Raw genomic sequence first — 22,385 nt, 5'->3', positions numbered from 1 at the left:
TTGCTTTCCCAGTAACAACAAATATTTAACTACATATCTCTAGTGATAAATGTTCCCATACACATCACTTAAAATATCAGTATCTATAAAGAAAGAATCACAATATACAGAGAAAAGTATCAGAGATGTATAAATTATATGGGGAAATATTTCCAGCTTGTGTTAGTTTATTATTTAATTAAGGTTTAAATTTTGTCTATAACAACAGTTTTATTCAATGTAAGATTTCTATTTTAGCCAGACATAGTGATACACATTTAATTCCAGCACTTGGGAGGCAGAAGCAAGTGGATCTCTTTGAAATTTGAGGCCAGTCTATTCTATCTACAAAGTGAGTTCCAGGATAGCCAGAGCTATACAATGAAACTCTGTCTCAAAAAAAAAAAAAAAAAAAAAAAAAAAAAAAACCAGAAACAAACAAAAAAGAATTCTATTGTATTAAATAATTTGAATTTGGAATTCTCTTCAAAAACATTTGATCAAATATCACTTAGCTGACATGTCCTTGTAAAATGTAATAACACAATTATGTTAGGCAGTTCAGTACTCTAACCAATATTTTATAGATAAGCAAGTTATTCAAAAGCATTTCTGTTTTGTCCAAATATATTTAAAACAAGTGAGGGAGAGGTAGAATGGCCACTTGTTCAAGTCCAGCAATGCACACCCACACACATACACAACCACACAGACACAAACACACACAATCACACAGAAGAGATTTACATTTTTGGCTAATGCCATGAAGCTTGGATCATGCCCAATCCTCCTGCCAAAACTGAAAAACTAACTTCGGAAAACTATTAATAAAGAAGAAATGGAGAATCACCCTGCAAAGACAAGCATAAGGAGCTCCACATTCAAACAGGCCTTTTCCATTGGGAAAATCTGCCAACCCCAGCTGTAGGTTCTGGTATACTGAAAAGGGAGATTTAATTTGAGGGAAGATAAGGCCCTGAAAAAGGAAAATGACAGGAATATGATCTTAAAAATCTGTATGCAATGTTCTCACCAAAACACTTGTCAGGTTTTACATCATACAAGAGCAGAATCGGGCTCCAAGCCAAGTAAAAACCTAGGTGAAAAACATAGGAACGGATGCCAGAACATATATAACAGACCAAGAAAGATGCTCAGGCTGGGATTGGGCAAGTTGGCGGCTCTGCTAAATACCTGCACACTCCAAATTGCTACTTCCTTGAACATTAGCAAACCCTAAACTAGTTTAATATACTCAATGCAATAAGGTAAGTCTGTGGAATAAATTCTCTTCAAAGGAAGATGATAATATGATGCAGTGCTTACAATTTTAAACACTAACATTTGCACATAATTGGTTGTTATGAGGCATGATTTAAAACAAATACCCAAACAAAAGTTCCAAGAACTCCAAATCAAAAGAAAGTAACATCAGAAAAAAAGAATACAAGTGTTTACATAGTAAGAATTGTCAGACTAAAAATCTATGTGAAAATAAAAATATGGGGAAATAAAGCAGAAACAAACTTTTAAAGAGTAACAAATCACAAGGCAATAACTGAAACAAAACATTAAAGAGACTGACTTACTGACAGAATAGACTGGAATAAAAGTAAGTAAAAAGTAAGGCTTGAACTATGAAAATAAACAAAACAGCAAAGATTGGAAAATACTGTAAGGGTGCCAGACAAAAATTCAATGATAGGTTTTAATAAAGATTCAACATAGTGCAGATGGAATGCCCTGGGAGGGTAAAATATAACAGATAAAACCCTTACAGCCCCCTTAGGGTGCTGGGAGCAAAGGAAGCAGAAAGAAGAGACTGGTACCACAAGACAAGACTGGCACTAAGAAACAGGCAGAAAACACCAATGTACACACATTGAAAAAGACCTAGCACATGGGGCTGGCAAGATGGCTCATTGGGTTAAGAGCTCTTGCTGCTCCTGCAGAGGACCCAGGTTGAGTTCACATGGTAGATCATAGCCATCAGTAACTCTAGTTCTAAAGGTTCTGGTGCCTTCTGACTTCTGCAGGTACCAGACAGGTACACAGTACACGTACATGTAGGCAAATACTCACATACAACAGACAGACAGACGACAGACAGACTGACTGACTGTTGGTAGAGCTAATAAGCACATGAGGTATTAGGTTATAACACTAAACAAAAGTAGAAAAGTGCTGAAGGTGTATTACACTGTTTTGCTAGCAGTAAGAATGACAGGCACAAATACAACAGGGACAGAAAACAGTCCCCAGAACAACTACACAAAAAGAAAAGACTCAAAGCTAAGACACTTCAGGAAAATGACCTGGGCCAGTAAAAGCAAACCCACTAACCAAAAAATATAAATGAAAAAACGAGAAAGAAGCCAGCTGTGTGCGGTGGCGACCCCCAACCACAGGACTTAGAACATAAGATATAAGAGGGCCAGAAATCAAGCCCAGCCTGAGCTACTTGAGTGAAACCTTGTCTTAAAAACACAAAACAGAACAAAAACTACAAAGAAAACAGTACAAAGAATAGATGTGACAAAAATACCATATGTAAAGTTAAACAGCTTGAATATATAAGAAAAGATACAAAAGGGAAACATACAGCAGGTGAAAGGCTGGAGCTATAGGATCAGCACTCGGGGGGAGGGAAAAAAAAAAAAAAACGAAACAAAACAGTATTAAGAAGACAGACATCTCAAAATTACCAAAGGCTGAGCGCAAAACCAAGCCTTAGTTCAAGGCCAGCCTGGTCTATAGAGCCAGTTCTAGGACAAACTCCAAAGCTACAGAGAAAATCTGCCTTGAAAAAGCAACAAAAACAAAACAAGCCTTAGCAAGTTCCAAACAAATAGTTGATACGGCATAATGTTGCATTATGGTTGTAAACCAACCACAATTAGAAAATAAAAATTCCAACCCTGTAAGATTCACTGGTTTATTCTGACCATGTATGGGACATTTTAAAACAAGTCATAAGATTTACATAATATTGTTCACAGAATACAGGGCAACAACTCAGTTGATGGATGTGAAAAACAAAAGACAAATGCCTTCAGTTTACACAAAAACGGCAAGCAATCATGAATAAGTGGTATTTACTTCAACAATACAAGTGAGTAACGCTGATAATTTACCAAACAAACAGCCATATAAAGCTGCAGTGAAATACTTAATACCTTCCACCTGAACTCAAGAAAATTTCAATTCAGTTAAGTTCTCAGCAACATAGTAAAGCAAGACCAAGGAGGCTGAAAGTACTGGAAGAAATAAGAGTCGTCGCTGTCATTAATGCTGATGCACATAGGAAACACAATATAATTTGCAATCTACTAGAACTATAGAGTGAATTTACCAAGATTGCTATGGAAGAAAACAAAATGCCCTATTTTTCTATATATTAGCAGCTAAAAACAGTAAAGAAAAGTTAATTACATTTGTCACAAATACCATTATAAAAATCTAAGCCACATATGTTGATGCATGTCTGTAACTGTAACATTCAAGAGGCTGAAGCAGGGAAATCCTACATTTGAAGCCAGCCAGGAATATGTAATGAAACCCCATCAAACAAACCTACAACATAAAAACAAAACAAAAACCAACAACTCAACTCGAGCTCACAAACCGGTCATGATCTCTAAACTATTAGTGCCATTTCTTTAAAAACATTCTTGTTATATTATCTCCCAAGGCTAAACACACATACATCACGTTCCAACATTCCTATCTGTACACACAGTTGTAAGAAATGAAAGCCTCAAAGACTTTCACAAAAATTTCAAGGCAAACTCTTTCAAAATAACTCAACACTGAAAACTATTCTGAATGAACATACTATATTGTGTTCTAATCTTAAAACCAAATACTACAGAGCAAAGATAAATTTAAAAGACAAACAGTATATCAACACAGAACAGCCTTACAGATGATGAGAAAAGAATAATCAATGTATACTTACATGTGTTGGTTTTTTATATATATTAATATATAATGTGAAACACAAGGACAGGAAAACTAGTTTACTATTTTACAACTGCTTAGAGATATAATGCAGCCTTCCTGTTATGCTGAAAATGACCTTAGGCTTATGTGATCATTTGTTTGTATATTATCAAGCTTTATACCAAAAGTCTGTACACAGTTGATACTATGCTAGAACTCAACACAAAACTCTAAAAACATACAAAACAGAAGCAATTCTAGGGAAATTACCTAGCTATTAAATAGTCCACTTTCAGTTTTAGCACCTTCTGCAGAATACTGGAATCTTGTATGAGATAGCGCAGCGCTCGCAACCCTGCTGCTCTCACTTCTTTTGCTTCGTTTAATAAAGCCAAACGCAAACTGTGAAAACAAACAAAAATGATTTGTTATTGTAACATGAGTCTCAAAGACACACAAAATTTCAGTAGTAACCCAGCTCTCATCTGAAATGCTTGGGATGAGACATATTTCTGATTCCTGGTATTTTTCACAGGGACTACTTCCAAAGCTATGCCAAACTGAGTACCCCAAGCTTTTTGATACTTGAGATAACTAACAAAGCCTCACACTTCGGGGCACTTCAGATGTTTTCATACTTGAGGGTATTCACCCAGATCAAGTTCTTCTTCAGCTGAGGTTATCCCAAACTTTTAGTTAGGCATGATTAATTCTATAAAAGACAAAAACAAACAAACAAAACACTCCTAGATAGAGACTTTCACTTGGTGATGTTGTTAACCTGTGCTCGCTCCAATCTTACTAATCCAACCAATGTTGAGTTCTAATCATATTCTGGCATATTTTGTATGACTGCAAGGAAAAATCACATAGAGTTTTTTCGGTGTATCTTTAGATGTTTCTACAATGTATTCTTTATTTGCTAGAGTCTTTTCAGTGTATCTTTAGATGTTTCTACAATGTATTCTTTATTTGCATCTGTGTTTCGACAAGTCCCAAAGGATGATTAATTTAAATCAATAGCAAGATCAATAACCTATTGACATATAATGAATCTGTAATAGGTAAACACTTTCTTAGGTAAAACCTAGATTTATTGCCTCATATTATTCCTTGGAACAGTGAGAGAAATTCTGTCTGCAACATCAATATTTACTTTTAACCTTTAAAGAAGTCTGGGTATTTTTGATCAGTAACTTTAGTTCTTTGTATCCAGCAATCACAAAAGCCCAATTAAGCCTCATGACACAAGAAAGTCCCCGAAGAACCTGATTTTTTCCTTCTGGGAACCACCGCTTCTACAGAATTAAGCATGTGTTGCTGTTATAATAACTTTAATTTAAATTGTTACAATGGAAATTACTAAAATAAGGGAAGACTGATCTAAACTTACCAAATTATGATGTCTTCATAATTAAAGCCCAATTTTTCTTCGCTATGGCCAATATCACAAAGAAGCTGTTAGAAGAAACAAACAAAATCTTACATATGAATTTGGATTTATGTATCTATGTGCACAACTGTAGGCTCAAAACATGGCATTTTTCCTTAATACAGTTCTGAAAAAAATTTATAATTTTATAACAAAAATATGCTGCATTATTTCTATAATCTTATTTTTTATTAGCCACAATTTTAGATTTAACTCTCCTTCCCCTTTTTGAATTACTGTCTACCATTCCGTTTTTGCCCCTCAATGTTACTGCCTTATACAACACTCTCAATGGTTGCCACTGTTTCCAAGCACTGCCATAATCTTAATTTTTTCACCCATTTTTAGCCATTTTCTGGAATGTTACGTAAGTGCAAATACTGGTTTGAAACTGGTATGGATGAGATCATCTTGGGGGCTCTTTTTATTAGATGTTTTCTTGTGATCTGGCCACGTAGTCAGCCTTGTCCTTTGGTGGCTCCTGTGATCTTTGCAAACTATGACATTTTCCCCATTAGTAAGGTCAAATTTCTCCATGGGCACTGCACAGTGCTTAATACAGGTTAGCTGGCTCTCTGCAAGGACTCAGTCACTCTCGTATTTTCCTCAGCTCTAAGGCTTCAACTGAAAGCCTCTTAAGAGTTCTAGTGCCCAGGTTAATAAATTTAAGTCATGTTTTATACAAATACTACAAAGTTCAATGCCAAATTTTCTGCTTAGTTTAGGTGTTAAATACCCAGTATTCAACAATTACACTAAGGGGACCTCCTGGAGCTGGAGCTGTCTTTTCTGTCTTCCAGCTAGTCAGTTCTTTCCAGGGTTACCTAAGTATAAGATTTGAGAAGGAAGCTTGCTTCTACAGAGTCTCTTCTCTGCAACTTGGCCCCTGCACCTCTTGGTGGCCAAGTAGTTTGCTGCCTTCAAAATTTCTCTGGTTACTGTTATTGAAAGCATTGTTACAAGGAATCTACACAGGTGACTTGCTACATGTGGTTCTAATTTAGGTCTGAAATTTGAAAATTAGTTTCTATTCAAAAGCTGGATAAAACTTCCTCATATATTGGGACTACTTGAAATGGATTAAAGAAACAGTAAATCTTTTAATATTAACAAATCAAAAAGGTCTCCAAAGTATTACTAATCTTCCACATTATGATGCCAGAAAAGTAAAATCCTAGGTGATCTTGGTATCTGTTAATGTGAAAATAACAAACTCTAAGAACAAACTGACAAGTTTACTATCCTTTCAGTACATACATGCAAAACACCTTCCCAATCTCTTCACAGATAGGAAAGAAGGCATGGGGAAAATTTTTTTAAGTTCAAAACAGAATAATAGATAAGAACAGACATAGAATAACTATTCTCAGTCACTGCACTATTATAGAATCCTTAATTTTGGAATATGACGGAAAGAGATTTTGGGTTTTGTAGTTGTTGATATGCATATACATATATTTTTTTCTCTCTCTCATATTCTTTGGGAATCCACCACCTAGCTCCCAAATGAATACATAAAGGCTTACTCTTACTTGTGAATGTCTGGCCTTAGCTTGGCTTGCTTCTAGCCAGCTTTTCTAACTTAAATTACTCTGTTTCTTTAACTGCATTTTGCCTCAGGGTTTTTATGCTTCTTTATTCTGTATGACTGCCCTTCTTACTCCAGGGCGGCTGCCCCTGGTGTTCTCTCCTTCTCCTTTTCTCATGCCTTCTTCTCCCTAGTTTCTCCTCCTCTTTATTCTTTCTGCATGCCAGCCCTGCCTATCTTTCCTCCTGCCTAGCTGTTGGCCATTCAGCTCTTTATTAAAAAAACACAGCTTTACAGAGTTAAAGAAATGCAACATAACAGAATGCAACACATTTTGCATCATTAAACAAATACTCCACAGCATCAAGGAAAGGGACACATCTTAAATCAAGGTTTTCAAAAGAATAAGAATTTTCCTCTAATTTTTTTTCCTTTTTTATTTAAATTTGAAACGAAGTTGTTTTACATGTCAATCCCAGTTCCCTCACCCTCGAATCCTCCCCTATCACCCCCACTAAATCCCAACCCATCCTCTAATTTTTATGTTTTAATATATAATGCTCCTTAAAACTAAAGGACAATTTTAAATAAATACATATATACTTAAAACAGTAGTATTTTTCTAAGTTTTAAGATCAACTACATACCTAAAAGTAAAAGTATATTAGTCAAAAATACATTTACAAGAGCTGATCATGGTAGTAGCACATCTGTAATCCCAGTACTTGGGAAGCAGGGACAGGGGGTCTACATAGGTGCTACAGAGTGGGTTCCAGAGGACAGCCTGGGCTACATGAGACCCTATTTTCAAAATAAGAGACTGCAGTAAATAGCAAACTAAGACTCTCTTACAGTTTGCCAAGGCCCCCCAAAACAAATACAACAGGAATTTTCTTTCTCATGATTATAGGAGCAAAGTTCAGTTGAAGTGGGCACAAGTCTTGCTTTCTCTCTGGCTTGCAGACAGACGTTTGTATCTTCACATGTCTTTTCCCCTGTATACCTCTGTGTCCTCATCTCTTCTAAGGACAACAGTCATAATGCATTAGATCTGCCCTTATTTCCTCATTTTTCCTCATTTACCTTTTCTAAGGGCCCCAATGACCAAATATACTACTATTTTAAGTTCCTATGGGCCAATGCTTAAAATATTTAGGAAGGACAAAATTCAGAATGCTAACGTCACCTGGAAGCTAGTACAGGTGCTTATAATATAAAAAATGGAGATAAAAATAGTCAAAAATAAATAAAAATGCACAAGAAATTTATTTAAGAAATAAAGTAATTTTAAAATTTCATTTAAAATTGATTTCGCAAAAACTTGTTAAATATGATACCATATAAAAAGACTTACTGCTGAAGAGGATATAAACTAATAATACTTTGCTAACTTTTGGAAAAAGCCATCAGAAACAAAATCTACTTTTGTTGATTTATAAGTATTACATCTATGCTATTAATTTCTAATATTAAAGAATTGCCCCTTCATTAAAGACTTCTCTTTGCAACAGATGGAGACCATTACAAAAAATCACAATGGATCAAAATGTAGAATTAAGGAGCTTAGTCCCAGCTGATGTGTCTACAACAAACTCCTGCACCCAACATTCAGAGATGTAAATAAAGATTTTAAGAGCTACAAAAACAGGTAATTTGCTACGAAATTGTGTCTCCAAGGAGTCAGAGAAACTATATCCAGGAAATCTCACAAATATGATTGCCTAGCCAGGAGCTGGAGGTGCACACCTTTAACCCCAGCACTCGGGAGGCAGAGACAGGTGGATCACTGTGAGTTCGAGGCCAGCCTGGTTTACAGAGCTAGGTCCAGGAACGGCTCCAAAGCCCTGTCTCGAAAATAAAAACACAACAAATAAGACTGCCTAAGTATAACATGAACAATGAAAACATCTACTACTAGATAGGCTATAGAGGAAGATGAAAAGCTCAGCAGACCTCATCCCTAGACAAAAAACTGTACCACTACGGATTGCTAAAAGTCATCTCCCCAGATAGGTCCTTGAATTGAATTACATGTATATGTTCTTATCTATTTATAGTATGTGTGCAAATGTGTGAACACACGTATGCACTGCCATTAAGTGTGTAGAGGTCAAAGGACAACCTGTTGTAGTCAGTTCTCTCCTTCCATTATTTGGGTCCCTAGAATTGAACTCAGTCATTAGGCTTGGCAGCAATGCCTTTACCCACTCACACTAGCCCTAAATCCTTGACATCCTTTTGTCTTAGCCTTCAAAGTAGTTGGGATTACAAACTGCACCACCAAGCCCAACTCTTAGAAGGTAATTTACACATATGCACAAACACATAGAGACAAATATAAAAATTACAATGGTATATTTAGAAAACAAAAGCATTTTATGGTATACTACGATGGGGAAAGAATTCATTCTATAAGTAAATATACATAGGTTTGCACATAAAAATGTATATTTATAGACATTTAGATTTTAAATTCATCTAAAAATATATATAGCTGGGCAGTGGTAGTGCATTCTTTTAATCCCAGACCTCAGGAGGCAGAAGCAGGTGGATCTCTGTGAGTTCAAGGCCTGCCTGGTCTACAAAGAGCAAAGAGAGTTCCAGGACATCCAGGGGGGAAAAAAAGAAAGAAAGGGAGGGAAGGAAGGAGGGAGGGAGGAAGGGAGGGAAGGAGGAAGGGAGGGAGGACAAAAAACAATGTACATATATAATAATATGTAAGTAAAACTGAGCATGTTACAAAATACTCTCAGTTCATTTTATTCTTACAACATAAACACTCTCACATAAACACTGTTACCAGAAAAAGGTCAGCACAATCTAGTTATAACCTCTGAAACCCTAGTAGAATGCTTTGAAGGGGGAATGGTAGCAAAGGCTTTCACTTTTTACTGTGAAATCTCTACACCATTTTCACATTTTATAACACACATAGACACACACCTTAAATTTTTTTAATAGCAAAAAAGATGTTTTCAGAGCTTTTAAAAATTTTAGAATGGAAAGGGCCTAATAAATTCTCATCTTTAGAAGGCAGGTCTTTAGACTCTGAACATGTTGTCTGTCTTAAAAATTGAACACTAAGATTTTATTCATCATCAGTCTGCTATACACACTGCTGTTGATGTCAGAGGACAAGCATGGCATGTGGCATTCACATGACAAAAAGATCACATCACCAGCTCCCTCCCTTCACAGCTATGAGGTGGTTTTAAGAAAGAAGTTCACCCTGTACAACATCAGTACCATTAACATTAACAATTAGACTTATACTTAATAGTAGAACAAATGCTAGCCAATCAAACCATTTTTAAGAGACTTCTGGGAACTTCTAAATTATACTAAGAAAGAACATAAACATACAAACTTTGTAAGTATGCCAGCTCAATACATACCTTTGCACCCAGCTCTGTAATAATATGAATTCCAGAGGTTTACTATTATAATCAAAATCAGTATGTGCTTGAATTTTATAACCAAATTGAAACACATTTACTTGGAAGAGCAGTTTTTCTTAAATAGGGTATTGTACCTCCTAGGGAACATTTGCTATTCCTGGGAATATTTTTGCTTATCACCAGGGGGTGTGTGAGTAAATGTTCCAGTCATATAGTGGGTAGAGCCAGAAACAAGGCTCAAGCTCTCCAAAGTAATTACCCAATCTGTTAAGTCAAGAGTGCTAACACTGAAGACCCCTGATCTACAGCCTACAACTCAACTACTCAACAGACTTACCTTCTTAGAGTTAATGAACAGCTAGCAAACAGGTAAAGAGTAAAGACCCAAGTAAAACAAGCCCCAAGTTGCCATGCACTCTGTTGTGGAGCTATCTCACTGTCCCACATCTGAAGGTACTAACATCCCTGTGAATTTCCCCAGGATTACTTTGTTAGTTTCTTGGGTTAGACTGTAAATTTTAAACTAAAGCTTCATGCTTCTCCTATATCACTAAATAGCCAAATTAAATTTTATTAAGTTTAAAGTTAATGAGTTTCTTTATGAGGCAATGCTTGAGACCATTAACTTGTTCCTGTAGACACTTCCTACCCAGTCTGACTACCTGGTTTCCCAACCCACAAGTGTCTGGAGACAGCCAACAATAAGCCACCATGAAAAAGGCAAAAGGATTTTTTAAAATATGATATAAAAATACAAAACACACAATCTTAAGCTGTCATTACAAAAACCACTGCACAGTGGTGAAATCTATACACAGGAAGAGGAGGACAAACAAGGCAAAGAAGAATTAGGAGAGAGAGAGGAGGGAAGGACAAGGAATGATGGGTGGTGGACAGCACAAAAAGGATAAGCAGGAGAGAAGAACTTGGGGACACACACCAAAATGCAAAGACCAAGTGAGAAAATAAACGAATGAAGTGGTATGAAAGAAGTTTAGATGAAGCCAGGGAGAAAAGAGAGGAAGGAGAGTAAGGAACTAACCCCACACACCAGCGCCTGGACACAGACAGAAGACAGGAACAGAGAAAGGAGAGACTGTACTGCCCTAGAGGTGAAGGGTTAAACAAACCCCACTCCAAAAGTGCCACCCCAGTACCGTTTAATGCCTGCCAGTTGGCAGCCACAGTTGGTTATGAATGCTAGAACCATGGCTAGCATGAACTGAGACATCTTGTTAAGTGTAAACTCCATTAACTATGAAGAAGTAGTCTAAAGAGTTAAATGACATGTTCTTGGCTGATACAGCAAATAGCAATCATTCAGAATCGCTTAGTGAAAGCTGTGAGAATTCAATTCACATGCTTCTTCCCTGGTACTCACTAGCTCTCCACTAGGCAGCACTGCTCTAGGTTGCTCTAGGACTAAGGCCGGCACCATCTTTACAACAATTCCTGAACTGCACCAAGACAGGTAGAGCCACTGAGGTGTCCAAAACCAGTTATGACAGCATTCCTACACCTAATAAAAGTGTTTTTTAACAGTTTAACTCAGGCAAGTGGGGGCTTATCTGAGTTACATAAAGCTTAGCAAAATAAAACTGATATTTAATAACAGGGAATAAAACCAGAAAATGTATTTCACTTGAGCTCTAATTTAGGTACAGATTATGGGAACAAACACAAACAGGTCTCAGTATTACATTTTTTTCTAAAATACATAACAAATTAATATTGATATAACCAACATAATATGCTATAAAAGGTTGGATAATAGACTTCTTGGTGACCTGCTTCGACTTTATTTTCTGAGCCTACCTAACTTTCTATAGTATGAACATACTCCTATTAAAATCATTTGACAGCTAGGCCAGGGGTTCTGAGATCAGCATAGACAACAGCAAAACTCAGAAACTTAAAACAGGATGAAATCAATGAGAAAAATCAGAAATAAGCTAATAATTCAATAATTCGGCAAGTTAGTATTCAAAGAATGTGGCAGTATAGTTTCAAGCTACTTACCTTAGTGAAGTTATTCAGATGGCCCAACTTTCTCATATTTGATACTCCTTGCAATTTGGCCACATTCTGGAGGATCTCCCTTAAGTTATCAGATGGTTCTGGCAGAAAATACAAAATACTTTAACATAAGTTTAAGAGCATTAAAACATAGAAAATATGCTGTGTCAAATCTCTATAATATTAGTTCTCAGTTTATAGTCTAACCCTTTACCCCAAAATCCATGCATTTAGTTGACTCCAAAGTTCAATTCCCTTCACATTTCTACTGCACTCACATATACCTATTGTCCAATACTGTGTATCACTTGGAATTATTAAGCCACAAGATCATAAATCTCAACATAACTATTATTTTTTTGATTGTTAGGTAGCAACAGAGACCAAATACAATGCCCAGTTTTAATTAGTCAAAAACATAAAATAAAACATTTTTTAGGGTATAGTTTTCACAAGACTGGACATATGCAATAAACAACAACAATCCCTAAAAAATGAGAAGCACCCATGATGCCCTACACTTGTACTGGCTAACTGCTTTAAACACTTTCAGACAGTGTAACAAGGAGGGAAAAATCTAGGCAAACTGAGTTAAAGACACAAAGCTAAGTGTACAGAGAGCACGAATTACTAGAGAAAGGCACTGAAGATCTGGCAAAGGGGCTTGTGGGATGGTCAGCAGAGCAACAATCACTGCAGGAGTGTGGGAGGGATGAGGCAGCAGAGCAGGAGTAAACCTGGAGGATGAGTATCCTTCCTTACAGCCAGGTTAAAAAGCCCTATGTGACATTAAGTTCGAGTATTGCCAATTTGATAAAAACAGTAAGTCATAAATTCAAGATTCCAAGCAGAAGGAACATGGAGAAATTAGACAAAAATTTATCATAAATAAATTGCTCAATACTGCTGAAAGAGGGCCAGCAAGATGGCTCAGCAGGTAACCAAGCCTGATGACCTCAGTCCCATCCCCCTATGCCACATAAAGGTGGGAGGAAAGGAACTTCACACATCTGTGTTCTGATTGCCAAGTGTGCTGCAGCGTGCCCAGCCAATAATAAAATTCTACTGGAAGTCTATGAGCACAAAAACCTATCACAGTTCACCTGCTTTACAAGAGCAGACCAATGGCCAGACACAGTTCTGCAGTAGTTTACCAATCCCTCAAAAACAACACAAAAGTTCTCAATTTACTAATATTTTTACATCTTGTTTTAAATAAAACAAAAATAGAATCTTTAAAATTACATAACTTTGCTCATATTTTAGTTTAAGAGCCACTGTAACTTCATTTAAGATTTTTAAAAAATCTCAACTATTTGTTGTAATTAGTGTTTTCCTTACCAAACAAAACTGTCCTGTTCTGCATTTAGCTTCTATTCTACCTGACTTCACTATAATATTTGATGTTGGCTATGACAGTGCTGATACCCCTTCAAGCACAGTACCCCAAACTGCTAATTCCCTTTACTTTGACCCTGAAACCTGCTAAAAAACATCCCCTTCCTTTCCATCTTCATCTCTTATAAATTCAATTTAGTTTTAAGTAGATTGGCAATGGGCTTTATTAATGATTTAGACAATAGACCTTAAAGTAGAATGAAAGTATAGCATTAAGTGAGATCGGATCCTTTAAAAAATTATAAAAGCCTGATTTAGGTCACTACTGGTACTCCATAATACTGCTTTTTCTAAATTTTATATATAAAGAATGAGGGAGGAAACATCTTAATCAATTAGCAATGTTTGAAAAGATCAAAGATTTTACAACAAGCTTCAAGATAATATAACTTAGAATCTATGCAGTTTGCAGAGTCAAAGAAGAAAGTCCATTAAAAAAGAAAGGAAAAAAAAAGTTAGGAACCAAAGAATTCCTCAAAGTGACAAGACATTAGTTACTCCTATCTAAATAACTACTCCTATCTAAATAACATATAAGATTCAGCTTTAAAAGGACTGCTTTAGAAAGAGGCATCACAAGGTTTCTAGGTTGAAACTGTTGACATTTAAAAGTACAGTCTGTTGTTAAGGGTGCAATCTTCTCACAGGTCACTAATCAACAAGAATCAACCAAGAACTCAGTTTTCTCAGCTCCCATCTCAGGCACTGGGGACACAGCACATGCAAAAGCCAGGTATCTCATACATATACTCCCCACATAAGAGGGAAAAAAGCTACATTCAACAAGGGCCTTAGACTGTAACAGTGTAACTCAAGGCAGATATTGGGGTTCAAGGTGAAGATAGGAGAAGCAAAGCAGCAGGCCACTAGCTCTCTACCTCAGACTGAAAGGGTTGGTCCTGTCTCCACGAGCCCTCCGCCAAGGCTCAGATTGCTGCTGCCTCTCCACAGTGTGGCTAGAGACTAACTACCTCATGAGACCCTTTGGTTTTTCCTTTTATTCCATTCAAATCTTGGGACTAAACGTGTATGATCCCAAGTGCTGAGATCACCTTTGTGTGAGCTGATTCCCTTTAGGACTGGGTCAATTTTGTGCAGCTCAGTGTGGCCTTGAACTAACAAAGATCCATCTGCTTGTCTCTTGAGTCCTGGAATTAAAGGTATGTGTTACTCCCTGGCTCTGTGGCTTGCTAGTATGGCTGCTGGGATTAAGGGTGTATATCATCATTGCCTGGCCTCTATGGCTTGTGGCTAACTTTGTTTCCAGACCTTCCCTCAAGCTTTAATACATCAGAAATAATAAATCCCCACATAAAAGAAGTTCAGTTTCTTTGTAAATAGTTGCTGTAAACACAGTTCCCCTAAACAGTATGTGCTTCCCAGGCCAACTCAAAACAGTAAAAAGGCCTTTTCAGACACTGAGATACTATCTAACACTCACGTGCTACAATGCTGCAATCAGGAAACTCTAACTTATATTGGGTCTAACTTGTATTGGTAATGAAATGATAAATTTCTAGTTTCTTCTTTCCCTGTTAGAATGGGGTTTGGTAAACTTTTTTTTTTTTTTCGTAGAAGTCTCAGATAAGATCATAAAGTTTCTTTGTAAGTAAATAAATATAGTTTAGTTCAAACTTCCATGAAACAGAAATACTGCATAGGTGTCTTATGAAACAAAATTTATCTCACAGTTTTGGAAGCTTCAAGCATAAGGCCAGAACAAATTTGTTGAGTTGGAGCAGACCTCTTTTCCTTTAATTTATTTCTTCACGCGGTGGAGAAAAGGGACTACTAGACAAAAGACCCTCTCACTATCTCATGATCTAAGTGTCTTCCCAAGGTTCAACCTCTTAACAGCAGCAGGGGACTAGGATTTCAATATATGAACCTGAGGTGTATAGAAACATGTCATTACTGAACTGTATGTGACTCAGTATGACAGGGGGTAAAGGCAGTAGTTTCACCTGTTTATCTTGATGGTCTACACCTATAATCCCAGAGGGATATCAAATGGATCAGGAATTCAAAGCCACACTGAGAAAGTGAGAGTATTACATAATGAGTAAAAATATTAATATAGAATTTATGTTCCATGGCTATGAAGAAAAGAACATAACTGCATGCCTATTCCTATTATTGTGTTTTTTGAGACACAATCTCGCAATGCAGCCCTGAATGGCCTTGAACTCAAGGTAATCCATCCTTCTGCATCTGTCTTGTTTGCTTTTCCAAACAGTGTTTATCACTACATAGACCAAAACTCCCCTCAAATTAACAATCCTCCAGTCTCAGCTTCCCAGTACTGGGATTGCAATCATTACCTACCATGTCCAGCCTTTCCACACTATAAGTAAAAAAAGAGAAAAGACAGTTTCAAAATAATTAAATTATAATAAATACGTGCTATATATTTTACTGTGGTATACAGAAATCATAGTACACACACATACAGCTTTTGCCAGAGTACTATATATTTTTGTCTATGTTGAAGCTTGTTTTGTAGAGTATTTCCGAATATAAAAGTAACTTTTGGTTTAAAAAAGAAATGGAAATAACAAAAGAGAATTCAAAAACATGCTAAACTTCCTGGGGTAACTAATTTTACTTGCCAACCTGACTAGATTAAAGACCTTGGTTGAATAATGCATGTAAGGGTATTCATCACATCCACATACACACCCACACTAGCATGTAAATATTGAGTAGACTAACTGGGGAAGATCTGCTTTAGTGTGGTCAGGAACCCTCTCCAGTTGGCCAGGCACTGAACTAAAGCAAAAACTGAGGAAACAAAATGAAAATAACAGAGGAATCACTTGTAAGAAGGGCAAAAACCAAAAAGTCAGGCACCACCAAATGCTGGGGAGGAAGAGGGCTTTGAAGCCCTCTTTGGGCCAGTATAAGAAGTTACATTCTTGTTAGAGAGCTACTGGTACAACTACTGTGACTATGATCGAGAAGTTCCACTAATAAAATGGTAGCGTAGTTACAACACTGAAATACTAATCAACAAAAATAAAACACCTAGGACAATATGCAACAGTCTCAAAATCTTACAAGAAGCCAGAACACAAAATATACACTGTGCCATTCCAGGTATACGTAGTTAAAGCATAAAGAAATGTAATGGTGAGAGGAATTAGACCGTGGCTGCTGGGAGAGGAAATAACCAACAGAAAACAGAGGGGAAAGGTTTAGGATTAGGGATGGAATTTTTGTCTAATTTGGTGGTGCATACACCCATCAAATTTAAGGATATACATAAAACAGGTACTGTGCTGGCTAGTCATCCAAGGGAACCTCCATTATGAGAAAATGCCTTCTGTTACACTGACCTGTGGACAAGCCTGTGGAACATTTTCTTGATTGACAAACCATAAGAGAGGGCCCAGCTCACAATGGATGGGGCCACCTATAGGCTGGTGGTCCTCATTGATATATGAAATCAGGCTAAGCAAGCTAAGAAATCAAGTAAGCAGCACTCCTCTACAGCCTCTGTATCAGCTCATGACTCTAGGTTCCTGCCCTGCCTACTCAAATAAACTGACATAAAGCCATTCTCCCACAAGTTACTTGGTCATGGTTTTTTATCACAGCACTGTGGTAACATTTTGTTTATAAACTAACATCTATGCAACAAAGACATCTGTTCCACTATGTCCATAAAGCTTGCCTGAGTATCTGAAGGCAGAGCTAACCACACTAGTTTGCCACAGAGGCCAGGCAGTAGTGGCACACAACTTTAATCATAGAACTCAGGAGACAGAGGCAGACAGATCTCTGTGAGTTCAAGGCCATCCTAGGCTACATGAGGTTGAATCTGTCTAAAAAAGAAACAATTAATAAATGGGACCTCCTGAATCTGGGAAGCTTCTGTAAGGCAAAGGACACAGTTGACAAGACCAAATGGCAGCCCACAGACTGGGAAAAGATCTTCACCAATCCCACATCTGACAGAAGGCTGACCTCCAAAATGTAAAAAGAACTCAAGAAACTAGTCACCAAAACACCAAATAACCCTATTAAAAAGTGGGGTACAGAACTGAATAGAGAATTCTCAATAGAGGAATCCAAAATGGCTGAAAGACACTTAAGAAAGTGCTCAATATCCTTAGACATCAGGGAAATGCAAATCAAAACAACTCTGAGATACCAACTTACTCCTATCAGAATGGCTAAAATTAGAAACACAAATGACAACTTATGCTGGAAAGGATGTGGAGAAAGGGGAAGACTCCTCCACTGCTGATGGGAGTGCAAACTTGTACAGCCATTTTGGAGATCAGTATGGCGGTTACTCAGGAAAATGGGAATCAGTCTACCACAGGACCCAGCAATCCCCCTCTTAGGCATATACCCAAATGATCCACATCTATGCAACAAAGACATCTGTTCCACTATGTCCATAGCAGCATTATTTATAATAGCAACAACCTGGAAGCAACCTAGATGCCCCTCAACTGAAGAATGGATAAAGAAGATGTGGCATATTTACACAATGGAATACTACTCAGCAGAAAAAACAATGGAATCTTGAAATTCACAGGCAAATGGATGAAACTTGAAGAAGCCATCCTGAGTGAGGTAACTCAGCCACAAAAAGAAGAACATGGCATGTACTCACTCATATATGGATTTTAGACATACAGCAAGGGATCACCAGCCTATAATTCACACCACCAGAGAAAATAGGATACAAGGAGGATTCTAAGAGATTCATACAAGGTCCCACACAGAAGGGTAAAGGAACAAAATCTCCTGAGCATATTGAGGGAGAGGGGGGAAGTGGCAGTGAGTGGAGAGAGAGTTAGGAGAAAATGGGGAGGAGAGAAGAGCATGTGGGACCAGGAAGATTAAGTGGGGGAATGAATAGACAAGAGCAAAAAAAAAAAAGAGAGAGAGAGAGAGACCATAATAGAGGGAGCCACTATAGGTTTGAAGAGAAAACTGAACCTAGAGAAATGTCCAGAGATCTATAAGGATGACCCCAACTAACAATCTGAGCAACAATGGAAAGACTATCTTAAATGCCCTTCCATGATGAGATTGATAACTAACTTATATGACATCATAGAGCCCTCATCTAGTAGCTGATGGAAACAGAAGCAGACACTCACAGCTAAACAGAGTGATGAGAAAAGGAGTCAAGACCAGGCTACAAAACCCCAGACAGCTGACCTGAACAAGGGGGAGCTCATGAACCCCCAGACTGATAGCTGGGAAACCAGCATTATACTGACTCAGACCCCCTGATCATGGGTCTCAATTAGAAGGCCTGGACAGTCTAAGGGACCTCTGACAATGGAACCAGGATGTATTCCTGGTGCTCGAAAGGACTTTGGGAGCACATTCCCCATGGAGGGATACTCCCTTAGCCTTGAGGCGGGGGGGGGGGGGGGTGGAGGACCTAGACCCTACTCCAAATGACCTGAAAGATTTTGATGATCCCTCCTGGAAGGCATCACCCTCCCTGTGGAGTCGGAGGATGGGGGAACTCCATGGAGGGGATGGGGGGGGGCATGGGAAGAGGATATGTATCTATGTATGTATGTATGTATGTGTACATATATATATATATATATATATATATATGAATGATATTAATGAATGAAAGAAACAGAACTCACACAAAGGTAATCCCAGCAATTTAGGATCACAAATCTTTAATCCCAGCACTAGGGAAGTGGAAACAGTGATATGGCTGGGCGGAGAGAGGAATAGAAGGTGGGAGGAGACAGGTGCAGTGTGAGGATTCCTAGAGACTGATGCAAGATGAGGCGGCAGTCTGAAACAGGCAGTCTGGGGAAGCTGTAACTTTCTAGTTGCTGGCTGCTTTGTTTCTCTGATATTTCAGATTTCTCCCCACCATAATATCTGACTCCAGAATTTTATTATTAAGACCTATAAGAACTCATGCTGCACAGGACTAGAAACCCCAACTAAGACAGATATATTCTGCTTTGTGTTAATTATAGCACAAAGTTCTTTCTGAATCATAAACATATCCCAGAAAGACTATCCTCATCTGAAACACGTGAGACCTGAAATGGCCTGGATTTCAGATGTCTTCAGAGTCTAGACACTTGTATATATAAAATAAGATCTCCCTAGGAGGAGAGCCCTGAATGTAAACATGAAATCCACTTATATCATACACACCTATCACTACCTGTATTTTGACTGGAATCTGTCACATGAGGTCAGATATGATAATTTCTATTTAAAATTTCCAGATTTGGAAAGTTCAATCTATACTTAAGAAACCAATGATAACAGAATTAAACTGTCAAAACCAAGGATAACTAAAGAAACCAAATTAATTCAGTTACCCTTGGTTCTGTTCACACATACCCTATATGAACAGATCCACAAAACTACTTGCAGAAAATCATAATAAACTAGCCATTCATTTGTACGTTCATTTATTTGCTCAGTTCTCTATGCAGTATCACATAAATACCTGTAAATATTGTACACAAGTAAACATTTAATTTTTAAATGTTTTACACTCTATTATAACTTGCTACAATTAACTATGCTAGTAGTTTGTCAATAAATATGTACTATAAATCCTATTTATAAGTGAATTTTGAAATAAAATTAACTACTTAAATTTAGCTTATGCACTTACAAGCCATGTAGTCTTATTAAATCATTTAACTTCACATGAATCCATTTTACATCTACAGTAGAAAATAGTAACAGCTACTCCATAAATACTAGCTGTAATTAAAAGATATACACTTAACAATAACATTTATGGACTAATCATGTGAAAATTATGTGGTTAGCCCAAGCAAATGTTTCATTTATGTCTTTTTAAATTAATTGATTTTATTACAGAGTACTTTGATGCATTACTTTCATGATCCAAGACTTGCTCATATTTAAAGTAGAAGCAATTACCTTTCAGAGATATATTAGTGATTATATAACCCATACAGAAATAGTAAAATCACTATGCTATATGAGCATCAGAAAATTATAATGCTCTTTTTCTATTTAAAAATCATTATTTAATAGGCAAGGAATACCTACCTACTTCTGTGAATATAGTAATTATATGAATAAATCTAATCTAAACATTATATAATAAAATCTCTTAGAAGAGTAAATACATTAATATAAATGTAATGATTCTAAATAGCATAAGTGAGCAGACCCCAAAACTGGTTTTAACTGTATCCTTGACTATATTCAACAGCATTAAGAATACTTTGACGATTCAATTCTTAATCGACAATCTTACAGTTTACCTTGCCCTTAATTTCTCAACATTCTTTTTACCCAAACTCACTATTTTGGAGTTGTTGCACGCACAAGGACATTATTTGTAAAAATGATGTTTCTAAGGTTTCCAATCCAAAATGAGGTAAGAAACCAACTAAGCATTTACACATAAGGCATGAAGAGCCAAGTACAGTCTTGATAGCATACCAGGTTTTCAAGAATTATTTTCTGTATCACAAAACTGAGCATGGTGACTCTGCATGTAAACTGCAACCCTTGGTAACTAAAGTAGGGTTGCCACAAGGATAAGACATGCGTGCACTTCAGAGACCCTGCTGAAAGAGATGGGATAAAGCTAAGACAGAAAGAAAGGGATGTCAGAAGAGAGGACACCTGGAAGGAAGAAAGGGCAGAAGAAGTAGGAATTAGTTAATTTTGATAAAACTAGGTTGCTGTTGGTAAAAGTAATCATGGTAGGGGTGGGGAAGTTAACCAGTACTTGTATGTCTGCTCATATATTAATTCTAGTAGCATGTTTTACTCCTGGCAGGCCCCATGAAGCAAGACAGTGAAAGTACAGGGATGTTGGAAGTGGTCTATGAATAAGGAAGGTAACACAATAATGCACAAGTTAGCAACAATCTAAGAAAGCTCTCATGCCCCCCAATATCTCTATAATGCTCCAGGCCCATGCAAAGTTCCACACATTCATGGGCTCCTTCTAATTAAATTATTAGTAAGATGTTTTTTCAAGGGTTGGAGGCTGACCAGAATCCTAAAACAATTTTCTAATTATATCTTCTTTTTATCTCCTCAATCCATAGCTGTTAAGAAACAGTAAATATTTTAGCTAATTACAGACCAAGCTTAAAGAGGCAGAAAGAGAAGCATACTGAGTGGTTCTGGTCCATTAAGACATTTATCACCACACAGAAAACTTTGTCCTAAAAGGTTATTTTGCTTGTTTGTTTACCTTCAAATGACCAGAGTTGCACTATTTGCCCCTATTAAAATTTTCTGACAACCATACCTTCTTTTTACCATTATACTTCAACTGTTCTATCTCATACACAAATGATGGCTGAAGTAACAGAAGCTAGGCAATGGTGGCACATACCTTTAATCCTAGCACTTGGAAGACAGAGGCAGCTGGATCTCTGTTAATTCAAGGACACCCTGAGCTACATGAAATTGATCCAGTTTAAAAGAGAAACAGCACTCACACAAAGGTGACCTCAGCTCTTGGGATCTCATTTTCAGGGAAAGGGCATTTATGGTAGCCTTTCCACTGTTGCTCAAATTGTTAGTTGGGGTCAGTCATGTAGATCTCTGACATTTCTCTAGGTTCAGTTTTCTCTTCAAACCTATAATGGCTCCCTCTTTTATTCTCTCTCTCTCTCTCCCTCCCTCCCTCGCTCCCCCCCCCCCCACTCCTCGTCTATTCCTCTCCTGGCTCAATCTC

General features: G+C 37.2%; 1 protein-coding gene across 1 annotated transcript in view; it reads right to left on the bottom strand.

The window, feature by feature from the left end:
* Rictor (RPTOR independent companion of MTOR complex 2) overlaps positions 1-22,385 on the bottom strand; it is a 101,841-nt gene that overhangs the window by 54,106 nt on the left and 25,350 nt on the right. The window contains exons 3-5 of the mRNA XM_051182506.1: positions 12,299-12,396; positions 5,315-5,379; positions 4,192-4,323 (exon numbers count right to left, since the gene is read on the bottom strand). Coding sequence (XP_051038463.1) covers positions 4,192-4,323; positions 5,315-5,379; positions 12,299-12,396 — 295 coding nt within the window. The remainder of the gene's footprint in view (positions 1-4,191; positions 4,324-5,314; positions 5,380-12,298; positions 12,397-22,385) is intronic.

The sequence above is a fragment of the Phodopus roborovskii genome, unplaced genomic scaffold (genome assembly GCF_943737965.1).
Source record: "Phodopus roborovskii unplaced genomic scaffold, PHOROB, whole genome shotgun sequence".
Taxonomy (NCBI): domain Eukaryota; kingdom Metazoa; phylum Chordata; class Mammalia; order Rodentia; family Cricetidae; genus Phodopus; species Phodopus roborovskii.
The sequence above is the reverse complement of the archived record's forward strand: the minus strand, read 5'-3'. Positions and strand labels throughout refer to the sequence as shown.